The 16383-nt window shown below is 42.6% G+C and overlaps 1 protein-coding gene across 3 annotated transcripts in view; it reads right to left on the reverse strand.

The window, feature by feature from the left end:
- Positions 1-16383, reverse strand: part of CREB5 (cAMP responsive element binding protein 5) — a 398292-nt gene that overhangs the window by 85653 nt on the left and 296256 nt on the right. For all 3 annotated transcript variants that reach the window (XM_032872500.1, XM_032872489.1, XM_032872511.1), the window contains 2 exons: positions 10687-10813; positions 5561-5671 (listed from right to left, as the gene is read on the reverse strand). In XM_032872500.1, the coding sequence (XP_032728391.1) occupies positions 5561-5671; positions 10687-10813 (238 nt within the window). The remainder of the gene's footprint in view (positions 1-5560; positions 5672-10686; positions 10814-16383) is intronic.

The raw sequence follows: 16383 nt of genomic DNA on the forward strand, positions 1-16383 counted from the left end.
GAACAGTATTCTCCCTCATGAGACTAATATGAGGATTAAATGAGAAAACATAAGATGCTTAACTCAGCTTCAGCTATATATACAAGTGCTTAGTTAATGTTGACAGTTACTATTTTCTACCAGGGTGTTTTAAGAGAGCAAAGTGCCTTTAATAGGAGACCCACTGTTCATATTAATGAGGGCGTAGATTTTTGTTGCTGTGTTTGTTGTCATGGAATTGTACATAATTCCTGCTCATCTGGGTATGGGACAGTGGTTTTTTATAGCAGCGAGGGAAAAAAGTGGCCGCCTTGGCTCAGGCCATCCTCATGTTTTGATCACTGGTTAGAGGGACACATGGCTGTTAGCATGATTCAAAAGTTAATGAGAGTTTCTTTAAAGTCAACAGTATTTCCTGCCTCACCACAAAGCTTCTGAGAAGCAGACAGCTCATTCATTCACTGTTTTTTTTTTAATTTTTTTTTTTTTATTCCTGGACTTTTAGGAAGTGAAACTGGGGATGATTAAAGCAAATAGGCAAATCGCAGAGCGGCATTTCTTAGGAGAGTCAGGGAGATGTTACCTGGAGACTGTCTTCTCACGTGTATAAACTTTCCAGGCAACTCCATATGGAGCCAGGCTCCTCTGTGATTTATCTGTTGGACAGTGGGTGGCCAAGGGGCACCGTAGGCAAACAGTTATCCAGCTCAATAATTAGGGAGGGGAAAGGCAAACACAAACACACCCAGGTTGACATTCAAAACAAAGTGGAGATTGAACCACAGATTGCGCATTATACCACCCTAGTTCTTGTCTGCCTATCTGCAGCAGAAAACCAGGGGCCAAGAAAAGAAGCACTGTTAATAATTTATCAGTACAGCTGATGAAAAAGGCACTATGCTGGGTAGAAACCTGACAGTCTGAACTAGGGGCCCAGCTGTGTTGAGATGATAGCTTGATTTCCCTAAGTTTTTACTTGCCTTTGGTGCCCTCACTTATGAAAGAAGGAATTTGGACAAGTTCTTTACTAAGTACCTTCTACCTCTAAAAGCCTTTGACTCTCTATTTTGTTTGTTTGTTTGTTTCATTCACTCATTAATGCACATATTTATGGACCTATTCAATAAATTGTAAACCTCACTATAAATGAGTTATTGACAAGTCGACAATTGAAATACAGCACAGTTAGCCTATCATGATGGAAGAAATAGCACTTAGTATTGATCCTTCTCAATTCCTGGGAGGTCAGTGTTATTCCACCTTCTGTTTTCTAAGTAACAGATATATTGCTTTTCTTTCAAGGAAAAAAAAAAAAAATGCCAGAGGTTGTTTCCAGATATCCTTCAAAGAAATCAGATGTAGTCAAATACTCTTTCTTTTTTTTTTTTTTAAGATTTTATTTATTTATTTGACAGAATGAGAGAGAGAGATCACAAGTAGGCAGAGAGGCAGGCAGAGAGAGAGAAGAGGAAGCAGGCTCCTCGCTGAGCAGAGAGCCCAACGTGGGGCTTGATCCCAGGACCCCAAGATCACGACCTGAGCCGAAGGCAGAGGCTTTAACCCACTGAGCCACCCAGGAGCCCCTCAAATACTCTTTCTTAGTTGATTACTTAGCTTAGCATTTCTCTATTTTATCTTCTCCTTCGGAGACCCACCCTTGCCCCTTACCCACTCCATCCCACCCCCACTTCCACTGCTACTGTTTGGTTCCTTCTCCTTATTTTAATTCAACTCAACTCAACTGATCAAATTCAGTTCTCAATCATGGGCCTCTCTTAGCACAAGGAACCTTCATGATGCAAGGGTTAACTTCAAGGTGCTCCAGATCAATCCAGGAAGGAGGCCCTGGACATTTGGTACTATCAAGCGCCCCTCGGCTTTTCCAGGTTATCTGAAGGTCTAAACCTCTAAACAGGAGGTCCTTGCCATCCTTATCTCCCATTTTGTTGTCAGTATAAATGAACCCCGAAGATTTTAGTATAATCTACTGGTTGCTGTTACCAGGAAGCTGTAGATATTTTTATCTAAAGGGTCAATATTGTGATGAAAAAGCTTTGTCGGTGGAGTCTGAGATGTTAGTTAGCCTTCGATAGTGATGAATCATTGGGCCAGTATTTTTTTTTTTTAAAGATTTTATTCATTTATTTGAAAGAGAGAGATCACAAGCAGGCAGAGAGAGAGGAGGAAGCAGGCTCCCTGCTGAGCAGAGAGCCCGATGCGGGGCTCGATCCCAGGACCCTGAGATCATGACCTGAGCCGAAGGCAGCGGCTTAACCCACTGAGCCACCCAGGCGCCCTGGGCCAGTATTTTTAAACCTCTTGGAGCTTCAGTTGTCTCAACTATAAAATGGGGACAACAGCCCTGTCATGGCACTGTCCTGAGGGCAAAATCAGGTCTCAGGTATATGTACTTTCTTGGTATCAACATTCCCTTGGCTTCCCTAAGTTTGTCTATACTGAAAGTTGTGTATCCAGTGACCTTCCTTTCTAGCAGACCCCACTTTCATGGAAGATACCCACTGATCTCAGGAATCTAGGAGGAAAAGCCCATTGTTTCGGGTGGTTAGAAGTAGCTAAAGCTCTCACAGTTTTGAGTCTCCTCTGACCTCCAAGACAAAATCCAATATGCATATATTCACTTGTATAACATGAAGCCATAGGTTCATAGCCTTGAGTCTTCAGAAAAAGAATCCATAAGTCTCAATTAGAATCTGCCAGGAACGTGACAGTACCAGCGTGGACAGCTGTGACTTTAGTCTACGGAAGTCTACTGCCTGATGTCCACATACATTAAATCAAAAAAGAGCACCGTGCTACTTGTTTGGGTTTCCCAGATTATTACACTGTACAGCTTACTGGGGACAGTTATTTTACTCTCTTCCACCATAGAAATGACCAATTTGTGGCAAGAAAGATGGATGCATCCTACTGAGCAATCACTATTCGGACAGCTTCTAACAAAGCTGTAGAGTTAAAGCAGTCCTGCCTTAAGTTTTGTCCACCTCCAGGACCTCCAAGTTTCACCAGAGATGCAGGATGATGGCTTTTGTCAGTGGTCAATAGAGAGTGTGAAATAGACACTCTGACACCAACGTCCCCAGGAGAATAGGTCTGCAGTTGTTGTGGTGTGGGCGACACCCTCCCTGGCCGCTCTCTGGTTTCTTGTGTGCTCTGAGAACACACCCCGCAGAGTGCATTCATCACAATAGCCCATGTGTGACCTTTAGAAAAGTCCTTGAAAACAGTGAAACAGGAGTCTTAGTTGAAATCTGGAATCCATTCCAGTCTTACACAGGAAGAAAATTAGGCATAGAACAACAAAGCCCATAGTTCAGAGAAACCTGGGGAGGCTCTGGCTGACATTAAAATCATGGAAGATTTTTTTTTTTTCCTCCATTACTTTGTGTTTCGTAAAAGCTTTTCATCTGAGCAGCCCGAAGCTGCTAGAAAATACTGTCGGTTAGTAGAAGGCAACAACTGGCTTCTCCAGTGAATAAAGCAAGCAGAATGAGAATAGAAATGCTGAGTAATGTATTAAAAGCCAATTACTAAACATTTTTCCAGGCTACTAAGTAAATACTATTTCTCCAAAATGTGAATGGCCAATACCACCATTTTCCCCCTTGGAATAACGGACTGGCAATAACGGTGTCAGGGTTGGGAGCCCAGGACAGAGACAACAACTATGCTCCCTAAGCCTTAACTCCAAGATAGAGTTCATTAACCTGGACATCATGTATCTGGAAAGACACATTCATCCACCCAGAGCGTGAATCAGCAGAATTGTGTGCTTGCTCAGTAAATTTAACTGGGCAAACATCTGTGGGGAAACACGATTTTATAGGTACAGACCAATTTCCTTTTGTCTCCAGCTGATATTAGTCACAATAAGTGGCCATGTGATGTGTTTTTCTTTCATACGTATAAATAATTATAAACCTATACTCCCTTTGGAAGCATTCTCCTTCTTTGCCCGTGTGAAGAGAGGGGTAGGACATTTCCGAGTCAAGCGGTGGCAGATAATCCAGTAAAAATCAATTGGCAGGGAAATTTGGTTTGGAACTATGTGTAAGAATCCACCTAAGGTTTGTCTGGGAGGTCCCTCAAAAGGGATACAGACCCCGGACCAAACAAGATGATTCCGAAATAATCCAGCTGGGGGAGCGGCATTGGATGCTCAGACCCAGAACACTTATTCATACACATGAATAACTTAATTTTGTTTTTTTCTTAAGTACCTTCACAGTTCATTTTTTATTTTCCTTTAAAAAAAAAAAAAGAAGTAAATGGCATTACTCTGGTCTCTAAAACAGATGCCAGTTTGAACTTCACTCTGCCAGCAAGTATTTGGTTTGGCTCTGCAGGGCTTGAGTTGAAAAAATATTTGCCAATTCCAAAAAGATTTAACGAGCTTTGCTGAAGATGCCGGTGCCATCTGGCATGTCACAGGGACTGTGGCATAGCAAAGAGAACTCTCTTAACCACAGATTTTATTTGCCCAAGGTAGCCAACACTGGGGATTCAGGCGCTTGCTTCCTTGAATCAAGGAGCTGAAAGACAAATGAGTAAGATTTCCAAGAGAAAGTGACCAAAGCAGGCGTCCAAAAAACTTGCTGCCATTGAAAATGAAGTCACCTGGTTTTGGTGGCTGATTTTCAGAACTGTCAATAACATCCTCATACCAGCCACCAGACACGGTCCCCAACGCTGTCAGTCAGGAAACCAAATAAATCTCCGACTTACAGCAAAGCTACCCTGATCCAATATCAGATCTAAAAACTTTGATACAGTGTATTTTGTTGCCATCTGAGACCTTACTAATTGTGACGCCAGAATTTAACTATATGAAAACTGAACAACCCACTTAAAGTAACTCTCCTAAATACAGTCAGCAAATTTACTTTATATTGCAAAGATGGACACGCATTGCTTTTATTAATGCTCGATAGAACATAATGCATAAATCTTTCACCGTGATTGGAAAGACTGACCCTCCTGCACATAAATCTCAAATGTTAAAAGTCACCAAAAGTTGTCGCCTGAAATCATGTATTTCAGTAAGAGGTGCAATTACCCTGTGCAAAAACAAGGCTGTGATCCTTTGAATTAGTGTCACATCTGACAACTATAACAAAAAATAAAAAATATTCCCGTGCCAGTGTGTGCTTAAAAATACATGTCTGTTTTCACGGACATGCGGACAGCAAGAGTGACGGTGAAACTGTGACCACCTTGTAGAAGAGACACTCTGGATTGTTTTTGTTAATTTCACATTATGAGAAAACATGCACCTAACTGAGTGTATCCTACCTTAACTCCTATGGATCTCCCCAAACCCCTACATGTCCCTTCCACTGAGGCTGATCCAATCCTTATTACACGGTCATCTGATGCCAAGATTCAATAACAAATATCCTCAAAGAGAGAGCCAAGTTCCGTATTGCCTTTCCACGGAAAAGACCTACTCACTGAAACAATGACGGAGCTGTCTACCTGACTTAACTGAAATTTGGAAGTCAGAGTAGAGATCAAAAGAAAAACTCATGAAATTTAAAAAATGATGATTGTAACGGTTACTTACCATTTTGGCTTCTGAATGCATTGGCTGGACCTGGGGAGAAGCACAGGGGTTGCTCAGATTTGGACCTTGCATTCCCAGGAGGTTGGAGTTCACTGACATCTGTCTCTCCATCTAAGAGAAAGGAAAGCAACAGAATCAGAAGTCTAAAAAATGTGGTCTAGGTCCCAGACAAAGCTGCATTTCTCTTTCAAGTGGGTCATTTAGAATTTCTTTGAACAACTCCAGAGAAAGACTGTGGTTTGGGGAAGGGTACATAACACACTTCTGAGCCTTGAACTCCAGGACATCAAAGAATTAATCCAAAGCTGTGCCTGCTATAGGAGATGCACCATACCAACGAGAACCATGTTGTCATGGTACATTTACAAACAAAAGTATGGAATATTTCCACTTTTGCAAACACTCCAACTGCCACGAGTCATGCTTCTTTTTATAACTGTAAAAAATAATGTATGCATAAAAAAATGCTGCAAGGATATATACCAAATGGTTATCTCAGGTTATCCATGGCTTTTCTTCCCCCCTAAATTTTATATGAAAACATGAATCATTTCAGTAATAAGAAAAACATTAAATTAACTTAAAAGGTAATACTCTCAAATATGCTGGGTCTTCTTGCCACTGTAACTTATAAACACAATCTAGATGACCAAGAGCGGGGTGCCTGGGTGGCTCAGTTGGTTACGCGTCTGCCTTCACCTCAGGGCATGGTCTCAGGGTCCTAGGATCAAGCCCCACATCAGGCTCCCTGCCCAGTGGGAAGTCTTCTTCTCCCTCTTCCTCTCCCTCTGTGCTCTCCCTCCCTCTTTGTCTCTCTCTGTCAAATAAATAAATAAAATCTTAAAAAAAAAAAAAAAAAGAAAAAGATGACCAACAGGTATCTGAGCTGTTGCCCCTGGTTCACCTCCCCTTCCCTGTTAACCTAGTCATGACACTACATAGCAGCAGTTTTTGGCCTCACAGGCGAGGCCTTTGGGGGGTGAAGAAAGTAGCTGAGGGTACCATACCACACATGATGGACACTGCCCTACTGGCTTGCTTAGAACTAACATCATTTCAAATACCTGCATGAGTTCTGGCCTTTTTGTCTCCAGGGTATCCCTGTTAAAAAGGAAATATAGTAAAACCTCTCCTTCAGTCAAGGAAGGGTATGTCCGACTGATATTTTCTGTTGAGTAGAAATTGAGCATGTTTCAAAGAACTAGAAGAAAGCAAGTACACTTAATACTAAGTTCCACAGAAGACTTTCCTCAAGAGGAAAAAAATAAATTCTTCAATGCAAAAGTTCCCCTTGCCAAAGGATGGAAAGGAAAATGGCTCAGAAACTTGAGGGAATCCGGTTTCTGCTCAAAGTTAGCCCCGGGAGGCTGAGGAAATAAATACGGAGTTCTTTATCACTGGGGCTTTTCCCAGAGCGCAGGACAGAAAACTCACAGGCAAGAATGGAGAGTGAAAGCCAAGGTAAATGCCCCTTTAGGGTCCCTGCCACGGTCGGGTTCCAACCCTGCAATCCATGCTGGGTCCGCCCCAGGTGCGGGGCTGCAATTACAGCATTAATGTGCGGGTTAGCTGAGGTGCTCACGGAATGACTCGAGTGACGGGTGGACAATCCTTGTCACAGCAAATCACCCTTCGCCATCCCTTAGCCTGAAAGAGCATATCAGTTATCTGGCAGTGTATGCTTCAAAAGGAGCTATCTGATGAAGAATTTTCTATACATTCTAGAAAATGCCAGCAAAACCTTTCAGGGCCTCATCAATTCAGCAATATAAAATGTTCATTCCATATGCCCCCTGAGTCTCTAGGTAGTCTGGGTATTTTATTTTTTATTATTGTTTTTGTAATTCTGGTAAAATATGCATGTCATAAAATTTACCACTGTAACTAGGCTTCCATGTACAGTTCAGTGCTATTAAGTACGTCCGTGTACTGTTAAGTCACGAAGACTCCTCCACAGAATGCTTGTTGCTTATAATTCCCCCTTCCAGATGCTGGGAGATGGAAGAGCTGGGAAGGCATTTGACCCTTTATTCCAACTGGTAACCATCTCCCAGAGGGAGATCAAGTCCAAAGGAGATTTTGCTTTCAGTTTCCTGAAGGAAGGTCACTGAGAAGTACAAAGCTACGAGCTACAAAGAAGGGCGAGCAGCTTACTTGCAGCCTCAGGATCCAGGATCAGCCATGCTTCCCACTCTGTGGAAAAGTTACAGTCTGTGACTACTCCTACTCCATGACTCACAAATTCAACAGAATGTTGAAAACAGGCTGATTCCTCTACTTTAAAAAAAAAAATTGCATTTTTCCATCTTAGTGATGATAGGGGGTCAGCAAAATCCTCTGCAAGGCAACAATTAGGCTTTTACGCATAAGGTTCTGCCCCATGAGTATGCTTTGGTGAGGTGCTAGAACCAAGAAGTCAGAAAGATGAGAGTGGTTTTGCCAGACACTAAGAAACATCTAGCCCTGGTGGTAAAACATCCAGGTAAAGGATTTTTCACCTTTTTATGAGCTTCTCCTTTCCCTCTGAAACAAATCAGAAAACGGGAGCTACAGTCTCGACAGCCTCACTGGGCTTCTATGATTATACATGAGTGTTCATATTCCCAAATGATGTAAACACTGGACTTTCAAGATAGGAAACCACAGGACCGTGAACTCCTGCCTTGCTGCTCACCGGAACCCCAGCATCTCTCACAGTCCTTCGCTCCTAGCAGGCATTCAGCAGAAGTTTGTGGAATGAACAGATGCATTATTTGCTTCAGACCTAGGATTTTATGAACTGTGTGGCCTGGTAGCAGGCACTGCAAATCAGTTAAGAATATTAACTCGGCCTGCAGACAGACAGGCCTTTTCTACCAAGGGAATCATGGTTCCCTGAGGGCAGGAACTCTATAGGAAGACTATGCTTACAATGCCAAAATCTGAGCCCAGGAGCAGGGAGCTTGATAACAAGGAGGAAAGGACCTAGATTTCTGGGACCCGGAACTCTTAGGGTTTTGTTTTTTTTTTTTAAGAGATTTTGTGACAGTTATCATGAGTTACCTTTGTGTCACTCTAAGGTTTCTCAGCCTCAACGCTGTTGACATCTAGGGCCCAAATAATTAGTTTCTGGTGGGGGCTGTCCTGTGCATTGTAGAATGCTGAACAGCATCCCTGGCCTCTACCCACAGAGGCCAGTAGCAGCCTTCTCTCAGTGGTGACAACCAACAATAGCGTCTCCAGACAATGCCGAGCAATTGCCCCGAGTTGAGAATCGGTGCTCTAGACTGACACTATTGTCACGGCAGCTGGGCATATCGGTGACACGGGCTGGGGAAATCCTGTGGGGGGTGGCAACCCTGACTTTCTGTCTACATTGGCTCTTGATCGTGTACCTGATCCTTTCCTTCTATTCTGAAGCATTAACAGGAGGCCAAGTTGTACAGTGAGAGGATATGGCGGAAACCACTGCCAGATACTTACTCACTGCGCACTCTCTGCCCGCATCCCACCTTTGTCCTGGAAACAGTACAGTTTAGCCAAATGGAAAAAAAAAAAGGTCACTGAAGTAGTATTTTTCTGGCTGATGGATAGAATTTATGATAGGACACTAATTTGGGACAAGGGGGCTTTAGCGTCTGAAGGAAGATGCTTATGGTGGGAGTCTTTGTGCGCCTGGCTGGGCTGAATAAAACCTAGGCAAGTGGCATTGGTGGCGCTGTAGTAGCTCATCTGAAGATGTCTCAGGAGAGCAAGGCAGGGAAGTGTGTCAACTCAGCTGTTCCTTCCGGCCCAATTTTGCAAAGACTGTGTTCCTCGTCAGGACAACCCAATATTTACAGCAGCCAGGTCCATTTCTCTGAACTTGGGGCTCCCAGCCCTCATCCACCCCTGCCTCCGCTCAGATAAATCGGCACACTGCTCTCAAGCTTCGAGAACCTGAGCTGCTCAGCGTGAGTTGAGATGGGGGTTCGTCACAGCTGTCAGCTTTTCATCTGGAAAATGAGCATTTCGGTAATTACCACGATCCCATTCCCACAGGATCCCGATGAGAGCAACGTGAAGCGACAAATGTAGACGGTTCCTTAAAATGTGCACATGCTCTGCCAGGCATTGTTGATACTGTTTGGGAGGCTTTTCATGGAATTGTCATGTCATCTCTTAGGGCTTTTGAGAACAGCTGTGGCCCCAGGAATAAGCACACCAGCCAGGCTCCCCAAGACACAAGGCCAGGAAGGGGATCCTGTGGAAGGAGAGCAAGGTTTGCCCTGGGATACTCTGGATGTCCCTTCTAGGCTAACATGTTGTTTTCAGGGGTGGGGGGTATATTATGTAATGATCATAGACCCTGGAGTCATACCACCTGCATTTAAATCTTTAGGCTCCATCTTACTCAGCTTCCTGTGCCTCAGCTTCCTCATCTGTAAAATGGGGGTAATAACGGTATATCCCTCACAGGTTTGTTGTGACAGTGAAAGCAGAGAATATAGTGGTATCACACGGTGGTTGACCCAGTGGGCTCTGGCGCCAGGATTCCTGGGATCAGAACTCAGCTATGCTGCTTCTCAGCCAAGCAAGCTACTTGCCATCCTTTTCCCATTCAGACACCGGGGATAGAAATAGCACGTGCCTGACAGGGTTGTTTCAGGTGTTCATGAAGTGCCTATAAAGGGACTAGCACATGGTAAGCCCTTAATAAATGTTGTGAGCCTGAGTAACAGAACATGATACGCAGGGACACCTACCAGCAGATATTCTGTACCATCGTTATTATTTTTGTTATTATAATTGTTACTCTGAGTCCTGGCAAGATCACTCCCTGCTGAGTTAAGGACACTCGGTATAAAGCCCAAGCTATATAGATTTTGGGCTAGGCATAAAACACTGTGTCCTTGAACAAATTCTGTCCCCTGCGTGTGGCGAGCTCGCTTGTCACCAGCAGGAAGATGGGGCCAGGCCTCACTAAGGGAGCACTGGAGGGCGGAGGAGCCAGCAGGACTCCTAGGGACAGACAACCAGACCCTCTCCACAAAGTAGCACACAGCTCAGCTCTTCACCCAGAAGTCGCTGTCTTTCCAGCTTCGATCTCGGCTTCGCCTTTACTCCTTTCAAAAGAGCAAGGCTCAGTGGCAATGAGAAGCACTTACTGGCATCAAGACGGCAGAAGAACCCGGCATCGTCGGGTTGGGCAGGGTCCCGGGCATGGAGGCTGGCATGGGCTGCCTCTGTCTGTTGTGGAGATGTAGCAGAGAAGATAGAGAGCCTGGGACAGGCCTGGCAACACACAGAAAAAGCAGACATTATTCCTGATGCTTGGGGGCGAGGGATTCACTGCCTGCTTCCCCGTGTCCAGAACCAGCGGGGACAACACCATTACAAGAGCAACAGATCAGATCCTCTGATGGGAACCACATAATTGAGGATATTAGGGAAATAATAACAAATAAAACACAAGCCTGGCTTCCTCTGCTGCTTCCTAGTTAATACACCAAATTCCACTTCATTTCCTGACCTCTGTTATCTAACTCATGTTCAATAGTCAACAAGTCGGCATATCTCCTACAACTTCTGCTTCTTAGGGAAGGGACTTGGGGGTGAAATCCTGTGTTTACTCAGAATTCTCGGCCCTGTGGAGGATCTTAGACCCTGAGATCTGTGTACGTCATCTGGACTCTCCTATGCCTCTGCCTAGAAGCTCTTCTGGACACACTTTCACTGTCTGCATTGTAAAGCCAACTTGATCCATGAATTCCCAATAGGAATCTGTTTTGACTTTCTCGTAGTTCTCCACTGTGGGTGGAAACAAACAAACAAAATAACAACAACAACAACAAAAACAAAGCCAGGACACAGATCAAAGTAGCAGGAATGAGGTTCATGCCAGTGCAGCCAGCCTTTCTCAGGCAAGCCCAGAGCCCAGCCCCCGATTACCAATCCCTCATTTTATAATAACTGGAGGTGTTAGGCTGTTTGACAGAAACTGATTTTGGCCTGACCCACAGAACTTGGGTAAGCATTCCTCTGGGGAGTACATAGTTTGAGCTTTTGCTTCAATTTGCCAGAGGGGGAAAAAGAAATTTAGAACTTTAAATTGATTTAATGGGCCAGGGAATGTGTGGCTGAGGGAAAAAGGAAATTATTTGTGTTTATGAAAAATGGCAAATAAGTGACCTCCTCAGCTAAATTCTCAATCTCCCGATGCTTTTGCTCTGGGGAGCTGTATAAATGTCAAACCATTAAATTAAAGATTTAACAAATAAAACAAAACAAATAAACAAACACTCCCCACCACCACCACCGCAGAGACCTGAGTCTTCCATGTTAAACTACTTTATCCTGAATGCCATAAATGAAGCTACTGTTTCTAGAATTAATGCATTTTCTTAAAAAAAAAAAAATTAAAAAAAAAAAAAGATTTGTTCATGTTAAGTGCTGGGTAATGACTGGAGATGGAGATGTCCTGTGTGGCCCAGTGCCTTTCTCAGCTTCAGGGAAAGATAATCCCATTCAGAGTAGCATGAGAAGGCTCTCCATTGGACCTCAAATGCCTCCTGTGCCTGACTTGGGGAGAAGTGGGGATTGAAACAGGGAGATCATGCCAACAGGATCTTCTTTTGCATTGTTGCTGAAATCTCAAAGATTAGGTTTTCTACTCTTTTCGCCTAACAGCTCCTTTGAGTAGAGCTAGCTATTCCAGGCGCATGGATTTTAGAAGGATTAGTGACAAATTAGTCAATATTTCTATGTTCCAGAAGTTATATAAATGAAAATATAAAAGAATATAAAACCTTTACCCAGACTCCCTGCAGATGTACACAAATGACACCCAGCTTCATGACCAGAATGTGTGTATGAACAGTTAGTTACACGGAGAGGCCAACCAGAAGTAGCCTGGAGCAATAAAATGAGTGTTTTCAGAAAAGCAAATGCATGTTATAGGTATTTCTTGACATGTGCCCTGGGGCCCTCTGGAGTATAGATTAACAATAGAATTAGTAGGGTCTTTGAAGGTCCTTCACCTTTCAAAGCTGTAGGAAACTGCCAATTGTAGTTGCTCCAAAACTCTACAGTAGGTTGTACCTTCACTGGGTCTTAAAGCCTACCTCATTCAGAGGTGGATAGCTCCAGTCAGATAGGTATAAATGGTGGCTCTGTCAACAGACAAGGTTTGCCTTATATTCTCCAGTCTTTTTATTATTATTATTTTATTTTAAATATGTTTATTTATTGGATAGAAAGACAATGACAATAGTAACACAAGCAGGGGGAGTGGGAAAAGGAGAAGCAGGCTTCCCACCAAGCAGGGAGCCCGATGTGGGACTCGATCCCAGAAACCTGGGATCATGACCTGAGCTGAAGGCAGACGCTTAATGACTGAGCCACCCAGGTGCCCTATATTCTCCAGCCTTTATGTTTTGTTTGTGACCTTTGCTGGGAAAAAAATAGCTGTATATCAAAATATGTCATCTTTAATAATGGTCAGTTCCTGCAAGTGCAAGGTTAGTAATCTAAACTGCCCTGTTTTATAAGGAGAAAGATTCACTGAGACCATCTCTATAGATAGTTGTTAATCATCTATCCATCCACTCGTGTACAGATACCCAGACAGGGAGATGTACACACATACACCCATGCATACGTACAGATACATTTAAACGTACAGACATACAACCTTCTACCATATGTCTTTTCCCCTAGTCACCGGGAGGAATGTTTTGGGTATAGATAAGGACAAGCAAAAAAAAGACAACTGAAAACATTTTATAATGATGATTTGTCATATCATCCTCCTAAAGAAACGGCAGCATACTATCATCATTTACATTTTGTTTCCAACATGATATATTAATGCTAATCTTGGTGATCAGTTTCTATTGAGTCATTCTTAGAAAAGAAATCAATTAAACCATACTTATGTGAATGAAGATGCAAAAGTAATTAAACTCAAAATGACTTTTCATTCTTTACACAGCTAAGGAAAACTAGCTGGACAGAGTAGCTGGGAAATGGTACACTTACTTCCATACCATGCATAGATGTACCAGATTTTTAAATACCAAGCATTCCTTCATTAATTAAGAAAGCTTTCCAGGGTACTGAGTTCCCTTGGAATTATAATAATAATTGCCTAATGATAGCAATCAAACCAATTAACAATATATAGTTGAAAGAGAAATGGCTATTTGAGAACTCTGCATGTTTGGATTCTAAATAACTCTCAATTATTGTTTTACACAGATCTATATTTTATTTATTTATTTGTGAGAGAGAGAGAGCTCACACATGCATATATGTGCACATGCAGCAGGGAGGGGCACAGGAAGAGGGAGAAAGAATCTTAAGCAGGCCCCACACCCAGTGTGGAGCCCAACAGAGGGCTTGATCTCACGACCCTGAGATCATGACCTGAGCCAAAATCAAGAGTCAGACACCTAACCGACTGAGCCACCCAGGCACCCCTCCACAGATTCTATAAATAATTTTCCCAACCCTTGCTGGAAACAAAACTGAGGGGTTTTCTATGCTTCTTGCTTGGGCTTTTAAAACTACAAAAACTGACAGCAACGAAAAATCTACTTTTACCCATCACGGGGTATAGATTGAGGTAATTATGTAGCTTGGCCCAATAAATAATCATTTGCCCAGAATATCCTGATCACTGAAGCAAGAGTGGTATCAGAACAATTATATTAATTATCTAATTCCCTTTGTGTATATAGAAATAATTATTAACACATTGCACTTGCTTGAAACTTTTTATATTGCACTTATACAGTTTTATATTTTTCAAAATATTTTCACCTTCCTGTGACTTGAAACAATGCCATGTGGTGGGTAGGTCAGATTACCCCCATTTAACTCAGAGTAAGCTGAATTCAGAAACATTTAAATATGCCCAAGGTCATATGGGTCATGAAAAGAAGCAAGCCTCATATTCAGCTTGCAACATAGGGCTTCCCCCATCACACCTTGATGGCTCCCATAACTAAGCTATTATTGATTTTTTAGGCTAAAATAAATTCACGGTCTATTTCCTTTGATATCCACACTGCTCCCTGGACTGGGCAATGAAGTAGTAAAATTCTGCAGTATTGCTAACATGAGAAGTCACTCATCCATGTGAAATTATGCTTTCTTCCTTTAAAAAAAAAAAAAACAACAAAAAACTTCCCAAACAACACATCAGTTAGACTCTGAAAATAAGATGGCAAATCACAGCAAAGTTGTAAAAACAAAGACCCAACAGTCTTTCTCCAGTGCAGGCTTGTTGCCATGAGCTAATAATTCCAGACTTTGAGCAAGCCGAGCCTCCTTTTTAATAACCATGTGCCTCTAGGTAAAGTATTTCTACTAAAAATTATTGAGGCATGGAACAAGGTAAGATGTGTGAGCTCATGTTGGATTGTTCAATTACTAAACTGAGTCCTGTAGCATTAAGAGTTTTCCAACTTGACAGATTATTCCTCTTTATACACTTGTATAAACATACTGCTTACGGCTGAAATCTATGTAAGCTTTTCTTTCAATTAAAATGTCAAGGATGACAGACTGTGTTTTCAGTGTCCTTAACAGAATGAAAGGTACCACAGCAAGCGATTTCATGTCCTCATTTTTACCCCCAAAGGATGTTTTCCAGTCTAGGGGTGTCTGAAAAGCGAGCTCTGTGTCTGCCGCTCTTTGCGCTTGGACAAGCCCAACTATCTTTATGCAGCGAGGGTCCGGTGATTCTGTTTGGAAGTCTCAGGAGGGTCACTGCAGACTGTTCTCCTTGTCCAAGTCTTCAAAAGGTCCATGGCACCCAAGATTGCCTATTGAACTCAAGACAGATAAATCTACCGGGTGTGTGGTCAGGTAAAGAGAAGAAGCCAGCAGTGAAAAAAAAAATTAGGTTAAAGAATTAGAAGATCAAAGTTAGCATGAAAATCCAACCACAGACACCTGAGAAATGGTGAGCACGTAATAAATAACAACAGAAAGGAATCGACGGGACTTGGTGTGTTCAGAATAATACGAAAAGCTTCAAAGCAATAAGATGGAAAGAAGAGTGGGCAGGGAGCAATGGATCCAGATGTCGCTGCCATTAGAGTTTCTGACTCTAGGGGAGAGACTTTCTTCGCTTTGGGGCTCTCCATGTCATCATCTGTTTAATGAATGGATCAGACTACAGGCCATCTGGAAATGCCCTGAAGCTCTAAAATTCAGATTCTAGAACTTGAAAATCAGATGTTTTTAATCTCATGAGACATAGATGTTCGATGACGATTAGGGAGCTCTTCACAGCTCACTGATGAGTTCACAGTGCTTCGGCGAGCACGTGCAACATGGTGGGGGGTCAGTGTCCATACTGAATGGGACGGAGTCAGTACAGCACTTTGTTCTTAATGTCAAAAATAAACTTGAAATCTGAATGAACCGCAAATAGAAAGTGTCTCTAAAAAGCAAGAGAAGTTGCTAAAAAGGACTTGATACATCTCAGGGGGTCCACACCTTTTCCTCATTTACATGTAACATAATTTCACACACAGACTAGAGAAAGAATATTGCCCACGATCACTGTATTTGCTTCTAAAGAGAAATGTGCCTTCTTTCCACCTTCTTAAATGAACTGTTGTGGCCTAACTAGGCCACTAGTTTCTGTTTAGGATGGGGAGACTGAAGAACTAAAGACGGGATTACAGACTCTTAAATGTTAAGAGAAGGCTGTTTGTAATGAGAAATGCTTATTCTATCATTCTTCTCTGGAGTGGAATTTAAAAATTCCTATTTTTGTAAAGAAAGCGAACTACAGGATAATCAAGTAGAATGGGAACTAGGAAGATAATATAGTTAATTTCTTCCATGGG

This window comes from Lontra canadensis, unplaced genomic scaffold, assembly GCF_010015895.1.
Source record: "Lontra canadensis isolate GAN:19392208 unplaced genomic scaffold, GSC_riverotter_1.0 scaffold2, whole genome shotgun sequence".
NCBI classification, from domain to species: Eukaryota; Metazoa; Chordata; class Mammalia; order Carnivora; family Mustelidae; genus Lontra; species Lontra canadensis.